An 18138-nucleotide genomic window follows, 5' to 3' on the forward strand; every position below is an offset into this window, starting at 1 on the left:
TAATGATGGATGGTTAGAAAATATACCATCCAACAAATGTCCTGCGGTATGAGTGGGACCCACCACCAATTGCTTTAGGTGACCTCCCACCATCAAGCCATAGTCTCTGGATCATTTACTGTTGTAATTTATTCCCCTTATTGGTATGTTCCATCACCCCTTCCCCATTTACCCTGTTGGTATGGCCGGCCCAGAGTTTGCCATGGAATGTTGACAAGCTCTCCAGTGAGGAGAGTGGATGATTAATAAACAGACCTATTACTCTGCTTGGGTCTCAGGATATTTATTTACAATTCCAACACTGGCGACGGACCTGTGCAGGGGGCAGGAGTTAATCATCTCCCCTTTGAGTGCTCTCTCCGTACGAAATCTTACAGTGGAAGTGAAGATTTCAAAGAAGTTTTGGACCGGTGGACACCATTGGAGAAAGTTTCAAAAGCCTTTGGGATGTATGCTGTGCTCTTCATCAGTATATCCTTGTACCGGTTTCTGCTGTTTTCGTTATCCATTTCAGGAGGAGGTGAGGAAATGCATCCTGTGTGACCCTGGTGTCACAAACTTCACATGACTGTGCTAATTGCCTATTCTCAGAGCGTTAACTCCTGGGCTGTTGCTATTTAGCTATTGGCTGGGAACTGCATTTCTAGTGAATTATTCGGGCGTCTGTTCAATTTCACCGAACTACCTGGGTAAAAGATAATTATTTCCTACCTTACTCGAGGATATCTGCGCTGTCTGGATGTTCTTGCTGCTTGCCTGTGGGGTCGCCTGTCAGAGTTCCTGTATTTGTCGTCCGATCAGGGTTCCTGCGTGAAGAGCGACCGAAGTGTGTGTGGAGCCGGGAAAGGTCACTCGTCGTCGTTTTTCCGCTGTCCCACGCTGCGTGGGGATCCTAGTGTGCTCCACGTTTGTACTTTCAGATGAATTCAATTACCTTGGTGGATGAGCTGTGGAGCCGGGAGTCCTGTCAGAGTCTGGATTTCCTTGTAATTGATAGCGGGGAGGTTCCGGCGCTCCAGCAGCTAAGGGCCGGCTTTTCTTGTGAGGAAATTAACTCCTTGTTACCCCAGCTGCTGCCTGCTTCGTGTTTTCAGTTTTCAAAGTTTCTTCATTTCAAAAGACAGCCGTGCCACTTGCCTGTTCTCTGCTGTCTTATGGAGGGACTATACATTGTTGTCGTGATTTACAAGAAATAACTTAACCTTTTATCACATTTACCGGTTGAAGTCTATGTATAATTTGTAATCTGTTCCCTAAAAGAAGTGCATGTTGTAATTATTTTGCCCTTATTCATTTAGCATATCGTATATCTTTCCTCAAGGTATTTTGAGCATTGTATTGAAAATGGCCGCAGCAAGCATGAGTCAACCCCCGCCTTTCCTGAATGAACTAGGTGAGCCTGAAATAAGTTGGAAAGAGTGGGTGAAACTTTTTGAGTCTTATTTAATTGCTGTAGGCGGAGAAAAATACAAGCCTGAAAGGAAAAAACCTATCTTATTACACAATTTGGGAAGGCATGGGCGCAAGGTATATGAGTCTTTACCTAGGCTAGATCAGGAAGGACAGGAGGAAACAGGAGTGGATGAATTTGAGCAAACTATGGTAAAATTAGAAGAACACTTTGGAGACAAGGTAAATGTGGTGTTGGAACGCCATAAGTTTTTCAAAAGGAGTCAGGGAAAGCAGGAGTCTGTACAGAATTTCATTGCTGCTTTGTGGGGTTTAACGCAGTTGTGTTAGTTTGGCAGTTTGACAGAGTCCCTCATTAGGGACCAACTTGTAAGATGTACTAATAGCCCCCGCATCCAGGAAAAGTTATTAGCGAAGAACCCTGGTTTAAAAGAAGCTATTGAAATAGCCAAGTCTGTTGAACACACAGCCAGATGTATTAAGGAGATGAAAACCAATGGGGAAGAGGTAGCTTCAATAAAAGATGAAGAAGAGGTCAGTGAAGTATGTAAGATAAGATCTAAAGATACTCTCAGCATTAGAGGAGAAACTAGAGAGAGAGGACCGAAATGCTACAGGTGTGGTAGTAATAACCATTTTGCTACTTTTTACCAATGCCCTGCCAGGTTTGTCACATGCAAAAAATGTCATAGGAAAGGACATTTTGCTAGAGTATGTAGGGATGGTGAACAATTTTATAAAAGTGAGAACAAGAGTACAGAGAAGATTACAGCCAGGGAAGTGAAATGCATAGGACCTAGAGTAGAGAAAATTATTTTACAGGTAAAAGATATAGAAGGGACTGTAAATGCCATTTATCCAAAATGTGATGTCTTCCTCGATGGCCAATGTGTTGAAATGTATGCTGATTCTTGCTCTCCTTATACGTTACTCAACAGAGATGATTTTGTCTGCATGGGAAATTGTAATGTCAAACAATTGAAAATGCCTGATATTTCTCCTACAGGGTATAACAAGGGGAATATACCTTTGGTGGGCATGAAGAATGTTCAAATATGTTTTAAGGACAGAGAAACTTTTGGTCCAGTGTATGTAGTAGAATCAGGATCCAATTTGTTGGGTTGGGTTCACCAAAAAGAGCTGGGAATCATTCTAGATCCTAACAGTCCAGAACAGGTGTTTCTTACTGACATGTACCAGGAATGTGGTAACATTTGTGAGGAGTTTGGTCAACTATTCAGAGATGAACTTGGGTGCTTGCACATTTTCCAGCATAAAATAAAATTGAAGTATAATGCGAAACCAGTCGTGCATAAACTTCGCCCTGTACCCCTGAAGTTGAAGGCACCTCTAGAGGAAACTATCGCAAACTGTGTGAGTTAGAGATAATACAACCAGTGACCTGCACTGAGTGGTTGGCTCCCATTGTCATCGCGGCCAGGGCCAATGGAGAGGGTATTCGTCTCTGTGTGGATTTGCGCAGCCTAAATGACAGTATATGGGTAGAAAGACACCCTTTGCCCATAATCAATGAAATGCTGAGTACCATGGGTCCAGCTAAGTACTTCAGTGTGATCGACCTCTCTATGGCATTATCACCAAATAGAACTCCATCCAGAGTCTAGGCCCCTCACGGCATTCATCACCCCAATAGGAGCGTACATGTTCAAACGGATGCCTTTTGGCCTGGCATCTGCAGCTGCTATTTTCCAGAAGGCGATGCAGAAAATTCTAGAAGGAGTGAGGAACACCATGTGTTTCCAGGATGACATCCTAGTATATGGCCAGACTGAGGAAGAACATGACGATGTCGTGAGACAGGTGTTCAGCAGACTTATGGAAGCAGGCCTGACTCTGAAAAAGGAAAAATTTAAAATAAAAGTGAAGGAGGTAGAGTACTTAGGCCACAAAATTACAGAAGAAGGATTCAGGCCGAAAAGCAGTTTAATCCGTGCGGTGAAGGAGGCACCCAGCCCCAAAAACAAGGAAGAACTTAAATCCTTTTTGGGACTTTTAGAATATATGTCAAAGTACGTGGAGAATTTTTCGGCAAAGTGTGAGCCTATGAGAGAGTTGATGAAGAAGGACAAGGATTTCCTGTGGAACAAGGACCATGATGCTGCGGTAAAATTGTTGAAAGAGGAATTGTTAACCTCCCCAGGATTAGGAACTTTCGATGCCTCAAAGAAAACCATCCTTGCAACAGATGCTTCCAACAAGGGCCTGGGAGCAACCTTAATACAAAAGGATGGAAAAGAGGAGAAAGTCATCGCGTTTGCCTCCAGGAGCTTCACTAACCCAGAAAGGAACTACTCCGTAATCGAAAGGGAGGCCCTGGCCTGTTTCTGGGCAGTCAGACATTTCAAGTTTTTCTTGTGGGGTTTAAGGTTCACCATCCGGACAGATCATAAACCCTTCACCTTCATATTTTCTGTGAAGGGACTAGAGAATTGTACTCCTCGCATCAGCAGATGGATATTGGGTCTGGAACACTATAATTTCAAGGTAGAGTATGTGCCAGGGAAGGAAAATAAGATCGCCGATTTCATTTCAAGATCACCACTACCAGAAGTGGGCGAGAAAGAAGAAGCTCTTGACAGTCCGGTACTTATGATGGAAACGCCTGCCATCACTGAAGAAGAGTGGGAAATGGAGGCTAAAGAAAACAAGGAAGTAAATGCCCTGAAGGAATACATGGAGAAAGGATGGCCGAGCAGGAAGAGCGAACTTCGACCAATTGTAGAGGAATTTTGGGAAGTGAGGAATGAACTAAGTCTCATCAATGGAAGAATCTATCGCAATCAGAGAGTGGTTCCCCCCAAGAACCTCAGGAAGAAGGTCATTGAATTGGCGCATGAAGGCCATCTTGGGCGTAGCCTTACCAAAGCCAGAGTTAGGTCCAGCTACTGGTTTCCCAGGATGGATGCCATGACCGAACAAGCTGTTAAAGATTGCGGGGCATGTGCAAAAAGTGATAAATCTAAAACTATTCAAAAAGCTCCATTATCTCCAGTAGAAGTACCAAGTAAACCGTGGAGCAAGCTGGCTATGGACATTATTGGCCCCATGCTTGAATTAGGAGAAATGAGGTGATTCATGCTGGTTTTAATTGACTATACGACCCATTGGATCAAACAAAAGTTTGTCCACTCTGTCACCACGAGGACAGTGTTTGAGTTTTTAAAAGGAGTATTCGTGGAGGAAGGCATACCAGTGACTCTGGTCACGGATAATGGCGTTCAGTTTTGCTCGGATGAAATGTGTGCTTTTCTCAAAAGTTTGAACATTAGACATGAAGCCACCGCCTTATACTGCCCTAAGGCCAATGGGCTGGTGGAGCGAGCAAACAGAATCATCAAGGAACACATCCAATTAGCTGCAACCAATGGGCATGATGTAGAAGAATCTATTAGGAAGTGTCTGTGGGCCTACCACACCTCTCCCAATAAAGTCACAGGCATCTCTCCTTTTGTGGCACTACGGGGTCGTGAACCATGCACCAAGTTAAATCCCAGTTGGTTGAGTGGGGGTGAACCTAGAGTAGTGGATCAGGAAGTCAGGGCAGAGAAGGTTCGTCTCCACCAAGACAAGTACAAGCTGTGGTACGATAATAAGCACGGGGCGAAGGATCCCAAGTGGGAAATAGGGGACATGGTACAAGTCAGAAAGAACACCAAGGTGGGAGCCACCCAAAGTAAATACTACATGCCATGCAAAATTGCTAAGGTGCTTAAGAATGTGGTTCAACTTGAAAATGGTCAATGGTGGAGTTTTGATAAGATTTGTAAATGTACTTAATTCATCCTGTTTCCTTTTTGCTTTTCCTCTTTTCACATGATATATGCTATCCCACTGCGGTGGGACTAATTCTATCCTATGTCACCCTATGGAAGGGAGATGTGTTGTAATTTATTCCCCTTATTGGTATGTTCCATCACCCCTTCCCCATTTACCCTGTTGGTATGGCCGGCCCAGAGTTTGCCATGGAATGTTGACAAGCTCTCCAGTGAGGAGAGTGGATGATTAATAAACAGACCTATTACTCTGCTTGGGTCTCAGGATATTTATTTACAATTCCAACATTTACATTTACATTTTCCAAGTGAAAATTAAAATCCATTATCATGGAGACCTACCTCTAAGACAGATCCCACCGCAGTTAAAAAAGCATTTTTTGCCCCTGGGGGTCTATACAATAGGCAACCTTTGAACGAATGGTGATTGGAGAGAGTAAAATTAAAAGAAAGGGCTTCGCAGGTCTCCATCTGAATATGCTGGAATGTAGCCTTTAGGGAGCTATGATATATAACCGCCAAGCCCCCTCCTGATTTTCCTTGCCTATCCTGCCTATACCATAAATAATCTACGGGAGTAGCCTTAATTATATCAGGACCCGAGGCTGCATCCATCCGTGTTTCCGTGATGAATGCGATTTTTATTTCTTTCTCGATTATCAGGTCAGCACATTCGAGGCTGTGTTTCACCAGCGACCTGGCATTTATAGATAATCATTTATAAGTTATCACATCCCCCCCTTTTGGCCCCCGTTTCGTTCCCTCTATCTTGTTAATAGGAGTCATTAGTATTTTAGGGATCACTCTCTTGCAGACTGGGCAGGACTCTATTATACTACCTGGCCACCTGTCAGGGTGAAATTGGACATAGTCTACCTCCCCGCCTGTTTCCCTCAAACCCATCAGGGTGTCCCTATCATAGGCAAGCGTGGGGGCCTTACCGGTCAGTAAACAGTCAGGGGTCCTGAGCGCAGACCGGGCGCGGACGGGCGCAGGCGGGCTTGCCTTTGGCGTGCCTTCGCACCCCTGCGGAGCACTTGCGCCAGCCCTGGATTTATTCTCTCCTACTGGGAAAAAGTCTAGACCGCTGCCCCGGTCGGTCCTGAAAATGGCTGACATCCGCGGGAGAGCGAGCAAATTACCCCCAGAGCCACCAGGACTACTAGTAGCTGTCCCTCTGAAGCATTAAAAACAAGGACTCCCAAAACTTTATAAAAAGGCTAGCAGTTCCACCTAGAATATAAATAGTGCAAGAGCGGCTTTATTTAAAAATTTGCAAACTCGCCAATGTTTTGTTTTTAAAAAAAAGGTGACAAGACTGTTCCTGCATCCTCTAGCAACCTCTCCCGGCTCACGCCTCAGGAGAATTCAAGGCTGCGTGCTCGCGCCAGCCCTGGATTTATTCTCTCCTACTGGAAAAAAGACTAGACCGCTGCTCCGGCCGGTCCTGAAAATGGCAGACCTCCGTGGGAGAGCGAGCAAATTACCCCCAGAGCCACCAGGACTACTAGTAGCTGTCTATCTGAAGCGTTAAAAACATGGACACCCAAAATTTTATAAAAAGGCTAGCAGTTCCAACTAGAATATAAATAGTGCGAGAGTGGCTTTATAAAAAAATTTGCAAAATCGGCAATGTTTTGTTTTTTAAAAAAAGGTGACAATACTGCTCCTGCATCCTCTAGCAACCTCTCCCGGCTCACGCCTCAGGAGAATTCAAGGATTGGTTGATTGGAGATTGGTTGTACAGTCTTCTCGTGTCTGCCCCTAGTTTCTGCGCACATATGACATTTAACATAAAGGTTGATGTGGGTGGTTGCGGTATAGTTGGAACATAAAACGTGACATAGAACATAAAATTGGCGGGCATATATTTAGTGTCAGGTCGACAGGTCGTCTTGGAATCGTGTTTTGCTGGTTTAGTTCTGGGTTTTTGTTCTTCATGGTGGTTTGTATGGGTTTAGGAATATGTCTAGTTTCGCCCATATTTTTCTGTTCGGGTTCTTCCATGGTGTGTGTCTGAGTGCAGTGTTGACCGCTCCTCTGAGAAATGTCACCCAGTTCAGCCACCCTTTGAATGTTACTTTGGAAGTATCTTTCCATTTGGCTAGAACTGTTTTCACTGCTGTCGTCAGGAGGAAGTCTAAGAGGAATCTGTCCTGTTGGGTGGGTACATCTTTTGTGATATGGGCAGTGGTAGTTGTGGCGAAAGCTCGATCAAGAGTGCAGCCTATGGTTTTGTTGATGAAATTGACTACCTTCCCCCAGAATTTGCTGACCTTACTGCAGTGATATGTGAGGTATTCGAGGTCGCCTTTTTCTGTTTCGCAGTTCCAGCATCTATCGTTCTCTTTCAGTCCTATCGATGCTAGGTGCGCTGGTGTCCAGTATGCTTGATGTAGTAGCCAGAATTTCATTTGTGCTAGTACCGGTGCCATCATGTTTTTTGATGGGGCTGCCCAAAAGGTTTCTAGTTCCTGTTCAGTGAGTTCGGTAACTAGATGTGCTTCCCAGTAGTTGGTGTTTTTGGCGTTGAGTCTGGTGGATGTGGGGCAAAGTAGTTTGTACATATATGAGACCTGGTGACCATTCGTGTTTATTGTTTCCATGTAGTGAAAGATTGAAGGTTTGTGCTTAGTTAGCTTTGATTTTGTTAGGGCTGTTTTGATAGCCAGGAAATTGTATAGTTCTCTGTCTGGGAGTGTGTGTTGAGCTTTCAGGTGGTCTGGCTATAAAGGCTGTCTGGAAGGCTCTTAGGTCAGCCATGTTGAGCCCCCTAGCTTCTTCTACAGTCTGAGTTTTTTTAGGCCTGTTCTAGGTTTCTTATCTCTCCATATGAATTTGTTTAGCATTTGCTCAATCTTTCTGTGAAATTTGTCAGTGAATGCCATGGGTAGCATTCCTGCCAGATAGTTCACAATGGACGTAATCATCATTTTCACTGTGTCTATCCTGCCCCACCAGGTGATGAACTTGGGTGACCAGGATTCTAGTAGTCCTTTGATCTTATCCAGTGTGGCTTTCTCATTCTTTTCTAGGGTAAATCTCAGTTTTTTCCCGAATTGGATGCCTAGATATTTTACAGACCCAGGTTGCCAGGCCAGCCCTGAGTTTCCTATTATCTCTTTGGTTGTCTGCATGTTGAGGGGCATGCATTCCGATTTGTCTCTATTGAGCTTGCATCCCGAGTGTTTGTTGTATGTTTCGATTGTGTGCATAAGTGCTGGTATGTATTGAGTAGGGTTTTCCGTTATTATGAGCAGGTCATCTGCGTAGGCTGCATGCTTAGCTGTAGTGTTGTTAATGGTTACGTCCACTATATTTCTGTTTGCCAGAATGTCCCTAATCAGGGGCTCGAGGGCCAGCAGGAAAAGCAGCGGGGATAGCGGGGATAGCGGGCAGCCTTGTCTCGTTTCTCTTTCGAGTTTAAAGTATGGTTATGTAGTTCCATTTATAGCTATCTGTGCCTTGGGGTTTTTGTACAGTGCCATGACTTTCTTCGTGAAGCTATCTCCTAGGTTGTATGCTTGCATGCTCTTCTCTAGGAATCACCAGGATACTCTGTCGAAAGCCTTTTCTGCACCTATTGTGATTGCTACCGCTGATTTATATGATTTGGAGGAGTGTTCTATTATCTGGCAGAGGAGTCTAGTGTTGTCGTGAGACATGCGTGTTTTGAGGTAGCCTACCTGAGTACTACTGATCAACTGATGGAGCACTTTGTTTAGTCTTGTGGCTAGGACTTTGGCGTATAGCTTACAATCTAAGTTCATTAGTGATATGGGTCGGTAGTTTTTGGACCATTGTGAGTCCTTGCCTTCCTTGGGTATTCCAACTATGTTGGCTGGTGACATAGATTTGGCTACTTCCCCTTCTGTGGCGCAGTGGTTGAAAACTTTCGTCAAGACCGGCAGTAGCTGGTCTTGGAATATTTTGTAGAAGGGCGCAGTATATCCGTCCGGTCCTGGGGCTTTGTTGTCTTTTAGTGCCCTAATGGCTGCGTTGATCTCGCTCATTTTTATGTCTTGCCCTAGTGTCTTAGCTTCCTCTGTCGTTATCTTGGGTAAGTTTGTGCTGTCTAGGTAAGCTGAGCAGCCCTCCTGGTCTAGGTTGTCATCTCTTTTATATAGTTCTTTATAAAATTCCATGAACGTGTGTAGGATGTCTTTGTGCCTGGTGTGTGTTTTGTTATGAGTGTCTGTGATTGTGGTGATACAGTGTTGCCTTTCATTGTGTTTTAGATATGACGCTAGGAATTTCCCCGCTTTGTTTGCTTCGCAAAGGTTAATTTGTTTGTATTTTCTTATCCATAGACTGGCTCGCTCGCTTAGAATCCTGTTGAATTTGTATTTTTTCCCTGTGAGTTCCACCAGAGCGGCTGTGTTTGAAGTGTCTCTAATCTGTTTGGTTTCTAGTTGTTTTATGTCACTTTCTAGTAGGTCTAGATGTGCCTTTGTTTCTGTCCTCTGATCTTCATTTCCCTCAGATGACCTCCTCAACATAACACTGACTTGTTTGATATTCCAATTGACTCTGGGTGGGGAGGAGAAAAGGCACTGCTGTTTTTCCATTATGGTCAAGTAGCCACCACTAAATAATTTGCAGTCTCCTTCAGAATTTAAATGGTATCTAAAAGGTTTACTTGGTGCTGGGCCCATGGTAACTTCAGATTCCATTACAGAGTCAACAGCTAAAACAGGTCGCAGATGCAAAGGATGATTCAGGAAACTAAAGTCCAAGAAGCCTCAGCGATGCTCTCATCGAGATTCAGGACCAAGGCTGAAATATCATGATCATAGCTCGAATGTCCTGGAATTGTTTGGGTGGAGGGACGGCCTGAATTTTGCCATATTTATGACAGGAAACCTCTGTGAAGGAGTAAAGTGTGGCTTTCGCTCAGTGATTTTGAACAACAACGTCAGGAGATTCAGTGCCATCTGAAGGTGGTCTACGACTGACTGTGGTGAACCTGTCTTCAACAGCCAGTCATTGAGGTAAGAAAGAAGTGATATCCCTGACCTCTGAAGATGGGCAATGTCCACCACCATCACTTATGTGAAAACCCGAAGGGTACAGGTGATGCTGAAGGGGAGCATGGCAAACTGAAAATGCTAGTGGTCTACCTTGAACTTTCAGTAGCGTCTGTGAGAGACTACAGGACCATTACATAAAAATAAGCATCTTGCAGGTCCAAGGACACCATCCATTCCCTTGGGTCCAGTGCAGACAATATCTATGCCAGCATCAGCATTTTCTATTAGTCCTTTCACAAGAAGGAATTCAAAGGTCAAATGGGCTGAAGGCCCCCGTCCTTCTTCAGCACAAAGAAAAAGAGAGTAGCAACCCTATCCTAATTCCCAGTTCAGTCATCTCTTGATAGCTCCAGTGGAAAGTAAAACGTGTACTTTTAACAACAAAATGGACCGGTGTTCCGCTTAGATTTGCTCTGATGTGTTTGGAAATTTTTGTGGAGTAGAAAGAAGTATATATTTTCTGCTATATTGTATTTATAGTTTTTCTAACATCTAAAACAGCTCCCACAACAAAAATGGTCAAGTAGAAGGAGAGACAGTCAATTAAAGGGTGGTTACAGTCATGCTGCTTCACACATTGCTCATAAAACAGTCTCGTACACAATACGGAAAACAATGAATGAGAGCAGAGGGTACGATCTGCTTCAGTTTTGCTGTAGTCTACGTCTTGGTCTCACTGTTTTGGCATAACAGTAATCCATTACTCCTCATCATACCCTTCCTCTTATCCATCCATCACTTTGGCTACCCGCATTTTAAACTTTGGAGGTGCATGCATCCATTAATATGGATGCTACGTTGCCCACCTGAATGGCTTGTGCCCAGGTAGACTATTGCTAATAAATGTAATCTAAGGAAGAAGATGTGGTATAGTGGATGAGTTGCCAACTTGGAAACTGGAGACCTGGCTTTTAAAACCAAGTTCAACACTTGACCGAAATTGTGGGATTCTTGACAGCCCAATTAAGTAAACATATGTGAAATGCAATGTCAGTATTAATGTGCAATTCAAATATGTAAAATGCCCACTTTAGGAACATTAGTTTGTACTATCTCCTAATCCCCAAAATTAGTATACAGTATTCTGCTGCTTCCTAGGTAAGTTGGTGCTACATAACACACATATATAATCTAACCACTCATTACTGCTGAATAGAGGGTAAGACAGTAACAGTAGTGCGATGTTTAATAAAAGCCCTCACCAAGACAACAAGTGAAAAAGGGAACTGTACAATGATTACAGATGAACTCCAGCTAATCAAACACTGGCACATATCCATTCCATAAACACAAATGTTTGAGTCTTTACACTTGCTTTTGAATCTTCGCCCTGCCTAAATATCGCAGAATACCGTTTTGGGGTCCTAGTAAAAACAATTAGGCATAATAACGCCTATTCGTGACTATGATTACAGAAGGAAAAATTATGTTTTGCAATGTGGTACTTGCTTGGGAACGTATGCATGTTATCTCCAAGGAGTCATCATTTCTTACCAAAATCTATCTCTATGTGTCTATTAATAATTACCAGGCATCATGATTATATATATATTTTTTCAAATATATATTGTTGAAGTGGTTATAGGGAGAGAATTCATGGGCTGGGTTCTATTTTATTGTGCATATTCCCAGATGGGCAGCAGCAGAACATATGTTAATTATTTATTTATTTTTAAACTCAAAACCTTTGTGTATTCATGATTTTACTACATTTTGAACAGCCATACTAACCTCAAAAGTTATAACACTCCTTATAATAAAGTTACCTAAAAAATAAAGAGGGTACTCATCGTATTATTGAAACAAAATTTGGAAAATGAAAACCACAGAGCTTGGAACCCTCATGGGTGACAAGCAGCGCTCTACATATCCTCCTTACATTACATTACATTACCAAAAAGTAATTTGCGGATTGTGGTGTTGGTTTCATATTTTTCAGCCACTAACTCAAGATGAGAAAATTGTGTTAAGACACTGAAATCTTACCACTCCATCAATCTCTGGACGAAGTCCATTGCAAGCACTGGTCAGGTCAGTAGAATTGTAGATCCACTCCTTGAGGCAGTTGGCTGCATGAGCGGAACGGGATGCTGAGCTCACCTTGCACGGAGGAATCCTCCGCGGCATGTCCCAGGTTCCCATGTATGTTCCCCAAGGGCTAATCTAAAATGAAGACAGAGTGCTATCACAACAGGTCCATTGTTCATAAATTCTCCAGAGGCACAAGACATGTTAATGTTTGGTCAGTGGTGCATAAAGGGAATACTAACAGTCACTGATTACACACTCTGTGTGAAAAACATTGGGGCATATTATCAAGAACAAACGGTGTTAAAATTATTGCCGCTTTAGCGGCAGGAAACTGCCGCTAAAGCGGAGATAATGGGCTTGATAATATGCCCTTGTGAATTCCCATAGAAGTCCATGTTCTGGTGTGAACATGGGCTTCTATGGGAATTCTCTACGGCATATTATCAAGCCCATTATCGCAGCTTTAGCACCAGTTTCCTGCCGCTAACGCGGCGATAATCTTTACTCTGTCCTTGATAATATGTCCCATTGTTATTTATGAAAGGGAGTACTTGAAAAAACATGAAAGAATCATTTGATCTACATCCAATTCCCAGAGATGGGTTTTGCTTGAAGAAGCAACCTGTCCTCTAGGTTCTGAGGATGCAATGACGTGGACTTCTTTTGCAAAGACATGGTTACCGGAATCTTCTCCTGACTCTGGGCACCTGTGGATGGCATCGCCTACAACAACCCGTCATCAGTTGTAGGCAGGGCACAGCAGCCAAGTGCTTATTAGCATGAGTCATTCTACACCAGCGTGGGACTCTGCTACTGATTCTGGGTACCTGTGGGATGCATCACCCCAAAGATCCTGCCATGAGAAGAAAGTAGGGCTCAGCAGCCAATTGCTTTATAGCATGTGTCATTCTCCTGCAGTGCTGGACTCTACTACTGAGTCTCAGCACCTGAAGACAGCATCGCCCACAACACACTGCCATCGGGAGAAGGCAGGACAGCAGCCAAGCGCTTTATAGTGCATCATTCTCACAGGGCCGGCCTTAGGCATGTGCAAGCTGTGCACTTGCACAGGGCCGCCACAACCCAGGGGCCACCACGCCAATATATATCCTTAATATAATAATCCTCTGAGGATGGATACATATTTGCTTGGCGGCCCCAGTGGCAGGGATTTGGAGGCCTCCGGCTCTGTTCCACTTCCTAACACCCTGACCCCCCCTCTTCACTGGCCTCCGCGCCTCTTCTGGGGCCTCCTCTTCCGGGGCCCCCTACCTACGCTCCCTGCCCAGGGCCGCCATGACCCTAGAGGCGCCCCTGATTCTCAGCATGGAAAGGGCGTGGGCCGTGCCCTGGCTCTGCTCTGGGGATGACCAGCCCAAAAGCGAGCCCATCTGCACCCTTTAGAGTCCAGAGGAGGCTGGGTCGGTCTACTGGCCCGTGGTTAAAGGCACAGTTGAATGATCTTTCTTCAGGCAAGGTGTAAAAAAGCCACTCCACTTAAAAATGGTGAAATTCAAACATGGTTTATTAGCTTTCCTCAATACAAGCCTCACCAACCAAGGAACACTGCTTGCTGCTCAACTCCTTAAGTCCAGTAACCACACAAGCATAAGCATTCCAGCGTCATGGTAACAACACAGTTTTACAAGGTTGACAGTAAAGATGATGTAAGCTGACCAGCCTTTAGGTCTAATGTCAGCCATCCATTATACAAGATACCACACAAGGCTATTATTGTGAAAAGATAGCTTGACTCTGCTTCTGGCAACAAGCGAGCTGAGTTTCCAAACTCGATAGTTAATTTCTTGACAAATGCAATAGAGGCGTTTTAGATGATAAAATTATAAAAGCGGTGGAACCTGCTGAGTGGATTTCTCTGGTGATAATTAAGAAGGCTGATGGGTCATTGAGGTGCTTTGTGGACCTGCACAGTCTCAATGACAATATTGCCACTAAGTGCCTACCATTAGATCATGCTCCATCCACATTTGAGACATCTGATGGCTTTTATAACATCTAAGGGTGTGTTTCAATTCAACAGATTGCTGCTTGGATTGTCATCTGCGGCAAGTGTGTTCCAAAGATTTATGTCAAATGTGTTAGCAGCTGTGAAAAATGTGGTGTTTGTTTCAGGATGACATATTAATCTTCGGCGCACCATTACTGGCCATAAAAAAGTTTTGGGTGAGGTCTTGCTTCAAGTTGCCAATTAAGGTCTGACTTTACACAAAAAGGAATACAACTTTTTGGTACAGGAAGTTGAGTATTTGGGAGAAGGAGTAAAGCCCAACTTGGATTTGGTGAATGCTATGGTGAATGCCAGAAGAAATAGATAAGTTATGTTCACTCATTGGTTTGGTTGAGTTTTATTCATATTTTGTTCAGGATTTTGCCCATAAATCTGAACCTTTGTGAATATGTTTGAGGAGAGGGAATACATTTGTTTGGAGGAAGGCTCAGCTTTTCAGGGGTAAAAGAATAGCATTGGCAGTGAAGGAGTGCTAGTCCAGTTTCAGGTTAGTCGTAGAACTATTATTACAGTGAAAGTCAGTGCTGTTGGGATTGGAGCAATACTATCTCAGTTACATTGTGGTTCTAAAAATCACAGTTGCATTTACTTCTCGGTCATTGACGGCAGCGGAGAGGAACTATTCTGTAATCGAGCAAGAGCCATTGGCAGCTACTTGGGCTATGAACTATTTTTGCACATTTTTTTGGAGAACCAAGGTGATTTTGGAGAACTGTTCACAAACCATTACTTAAGGTCCTTGGCCTTCGGGTATGAAAAATTGTTCTGGAGACCTGGCATGGTTGGCAATGAGATTTCAGGAGTATGATTGCACTGTGGAATAGGTTCCAAGGTGGGAAAAAAAGGTAGGCATTTGTTTGTCCAGTTTACAGAATAGGGTTCATGAACAGTACTCTTACTTTGATCTGAAACAGTGCCACTCTCCTAATATTTCACATTTGACCATTTTCCAACTTTACCCATTTGCTACCAACCTGTACAACTTTATATAGTCCTCTAAACTTGGTCAAGCCATTTCCAACGCTACCCGGTTTTACCTTTACCTAATCTCCAACATCAAAGAATCTTTTCACTAAAACCTGTTTTTTCTTCCCACTCCTCACATCCACCTTCAAATCTCACAAACACAAAGGCACAAATTCAGTAACAGGTTGTCTCCCTCGCACCATCTCAAAAGACGATTTTCCAGTCTTGGCATTAACAGTAGTCTGTTCAGCCCACAACGGGCCATAACAGCATCCTCAACAACCAAAACAAAATTACAAGCCATTTCCAAAGTTCAATATTACTTTGGAACGCAGGTCCTCATGCCAGCTCCCCCATGACAGTCTCCTGTCCAGCTTGCCCTCCGTCCGCTGCCCTCTGCTGCCAGTCTACCTGCTGCCCCCTGTTTGTGCCTCCTCTGCTCGTTTTTGTGCTCTCGGTCCTGCCTTTCCTCCTCGTTTCTCTGCCCTCTACGCTCATTTCTCTGATAGACAAGTCACACCCAGAGGACCCAGATGCGCCTAGGGTGACAGTACTACACTATACAAATGCTGATTGATTGATTGATTCTACCAAGCTATTAACTGTCTCTATCTGACCATTTCTTCAAGGGTTATATAGAGAGTTACACACATGTTTCACACCAATACCATCCAGAAATGCCTTAATTTCTACTGATGCAAAAAAAAACAATTGATGGACAGAATGCTGAACAATGTCAATCATTCACCCCAGTACAGAGATCTGGGCCTAAATCCATTGTTTTTTTACTCCCCTTGCCATTCCAGTTTAAACCCAGCCATATGCAAATCAGTCTTGACCCTGCCCCCAATGGGAACAGTCCAGCCCGAACTGCCAGGCCAGGTCCTCCCTGGACTTGAAACAAGCATCCTAGGACGGGTTTCGGCGTTTCACCCCTCATCAGCCAGGCTAGCTTGACTCCAGTGGCATGGAGCACATAGGACCCACGTTTGGGCATACCCGTCCCACTCAGAGTGACAACCTTAAAAGAAAGAAACCTGAGTTTCTAACCCTTGTGCCAAGATTCTTGCACAGAATTCAGGGGTTGGTCATAGAAGGTGTATAAATAGTTTAATCAATAAGGGTTTCACAGCATATGTTTACTCCATTATTAAGAATATGGAGTCTCTGGTCAGAGACACAATTGGATCTGTGCTAGGGACACAAGCAGTGGAATCGATTGCAGCCACCTGCTCAGGAGTTAACAAACTCAAATCTATTATAGCTGCTAAATAGCATTTAACTACTAACGTAATTTCCAATGTGGCACTGACTGCCAATGAAAAGGCCCTAGTGTCAGATCCTACTGTTGTTGCTGCCCAGAATAGCACCATATGTTCATAGTTTAAGCAGGGTTTGTGTACCGGGCTCCGTTTAGATGGGCATGGACTAGAGCTTTGATGTGGCAGTGAGTTGACTAGAAACTTCTTACATGTTAGTTTTGATGAATGTGTTTATATTCGACTCGTCCCAGATTGAAAGCTTGGAAGAGCAGCGCAATAAGTCTGTCCATTGGCTGGGAAAAAGGGTTGGATTTTTCAGTGATCTCTTTAAGAATATAATTATGGCACAGAGAGAGGACTTTGTGTTCAAGGGGGTGAAAACATGTAATGGAGACTGTGTTGCACTTAGCTTTTAGGACCTCTCCTTTAGTGGAATGGGTACTAATAGCTTAATTTGAAAGCAGTACCACTGTTTTTATCCTATAACCCCCACTGTTAGGGTTACAAGTGTGTTTTCCTTCCATGTTCTCAATGTACCAAACCAACAGGATGATAATGTGCCTAATTTTACTTGGTTCCTCGCTTTAAGTGTCTGTGATAATAATGATTCACTGTCAGGGTTTGCAACTACTATTCAGGATAATGCAGCTCCTAATGAGATTCCTGAAGGGGTGTAGTGGAGGCACGCTTGTCAAAGCACCAGATGAAGACTAGGATGAGCAGGTTGTAGGAAAGTTGAGTGCTATGTAGTGAAGCTGGTTAGGCTTTAATATGCAATACTCTCACAATACCCCAAGCCAGATCATTTGGATTCACACTAATAAATCCGTAGATCAGTGCTGGTAGAGTGATACAGAGTAATCAGGCTTTAAAAGAGGAACAGGTATTAAGCTTCTAACAGTACCGCCATGGACGATAAGTAATTGACATGACTCGCAAGAAATTAAATACCAATATAAATAAAGCAGATTTTTATATAAATTTATACACCAAAAAAACTGATTATAACTGGAGTTATGGATTTTAGGAGGAAATATAAATCAGTGCAATTCACTAATGCAATTTTTTTCCTTTGCAGTCAATGGAAAAACACACTACTGACAATCGGTTACTTGCAGGTCGAGTGAAGTGGAAACCCCTTGGGGTTAAGGTGATGTGGGTCCCAGGACCAGGCCACAACAATCAGTTGAATTTGACCTGGCTCATAGGGCCCGGGTGCAGAGTTGTCCTGGCTGTCCCTGGTGCTGAAGCTGGGGTTGCAGGTGTACTGGATTTACTGTTTAGACGGTTATGGTGAAGAAACGGATGCAAAAATTCATCAATGGGGTCACTCAGGTTATGAGTTGAGCATACTATGCAGTTCCCCCAAGGCACCACGTCGGGTAAAGGTAGTGGTAGCCTGACCCGCAATCCACAAAGCCTTGGCAGCGGCAAGCTAAGCTTGAAGTAGCCACCTGAAACTTTCTGGAGGTTAGGAATAGGTTTCCCACAATGCACTAGACCATTTACATTTGGACCATCCCTCTGCAGGTCTAATGGCCAGTGATTCCTTGGTTCCATAGCGTGCTTTACCTGCAGGCTCCTGAGGACTAGTGTCACAAGTCCATGGGAGTTCT

General features: G+C 43.8%; 1 protein-coding gene across 1 annotated transcript in view; it reads right to left on the reverse strand.

Moving 5' to 3' along the window:
* Positions 1–18138, reverse strand: part of CFAP126 (cilia and flagella associated protein 126) — a 138280-nt gene that overhangs the window by 62894 nt on the left and 57248 nt on the right. Inside the window, exon 4 of the mRNA XM_078668639.1 lies at positions 12221–12397. Coding sequence (XP_078524765.1) covers positions 12221–12397 — 177 coding nt within the window. The remainder of the gene's footprint in view (positions 1–12220; positions 12398–18138) is intronic.

Source organism: Lissotriton helveticus, chromosome 12, assembly GCF_964261635.1.
Source record: "Lissotriton helveticus chromosome 12, aLisHel1.1, whole genome shotgun sequence".
Lineage (NCBI taxonomy): Eukaryota > Metazoa > Chordata > Amphibia > Caudata > Salamandridae > Lissotriton > Lissotriton helveticus.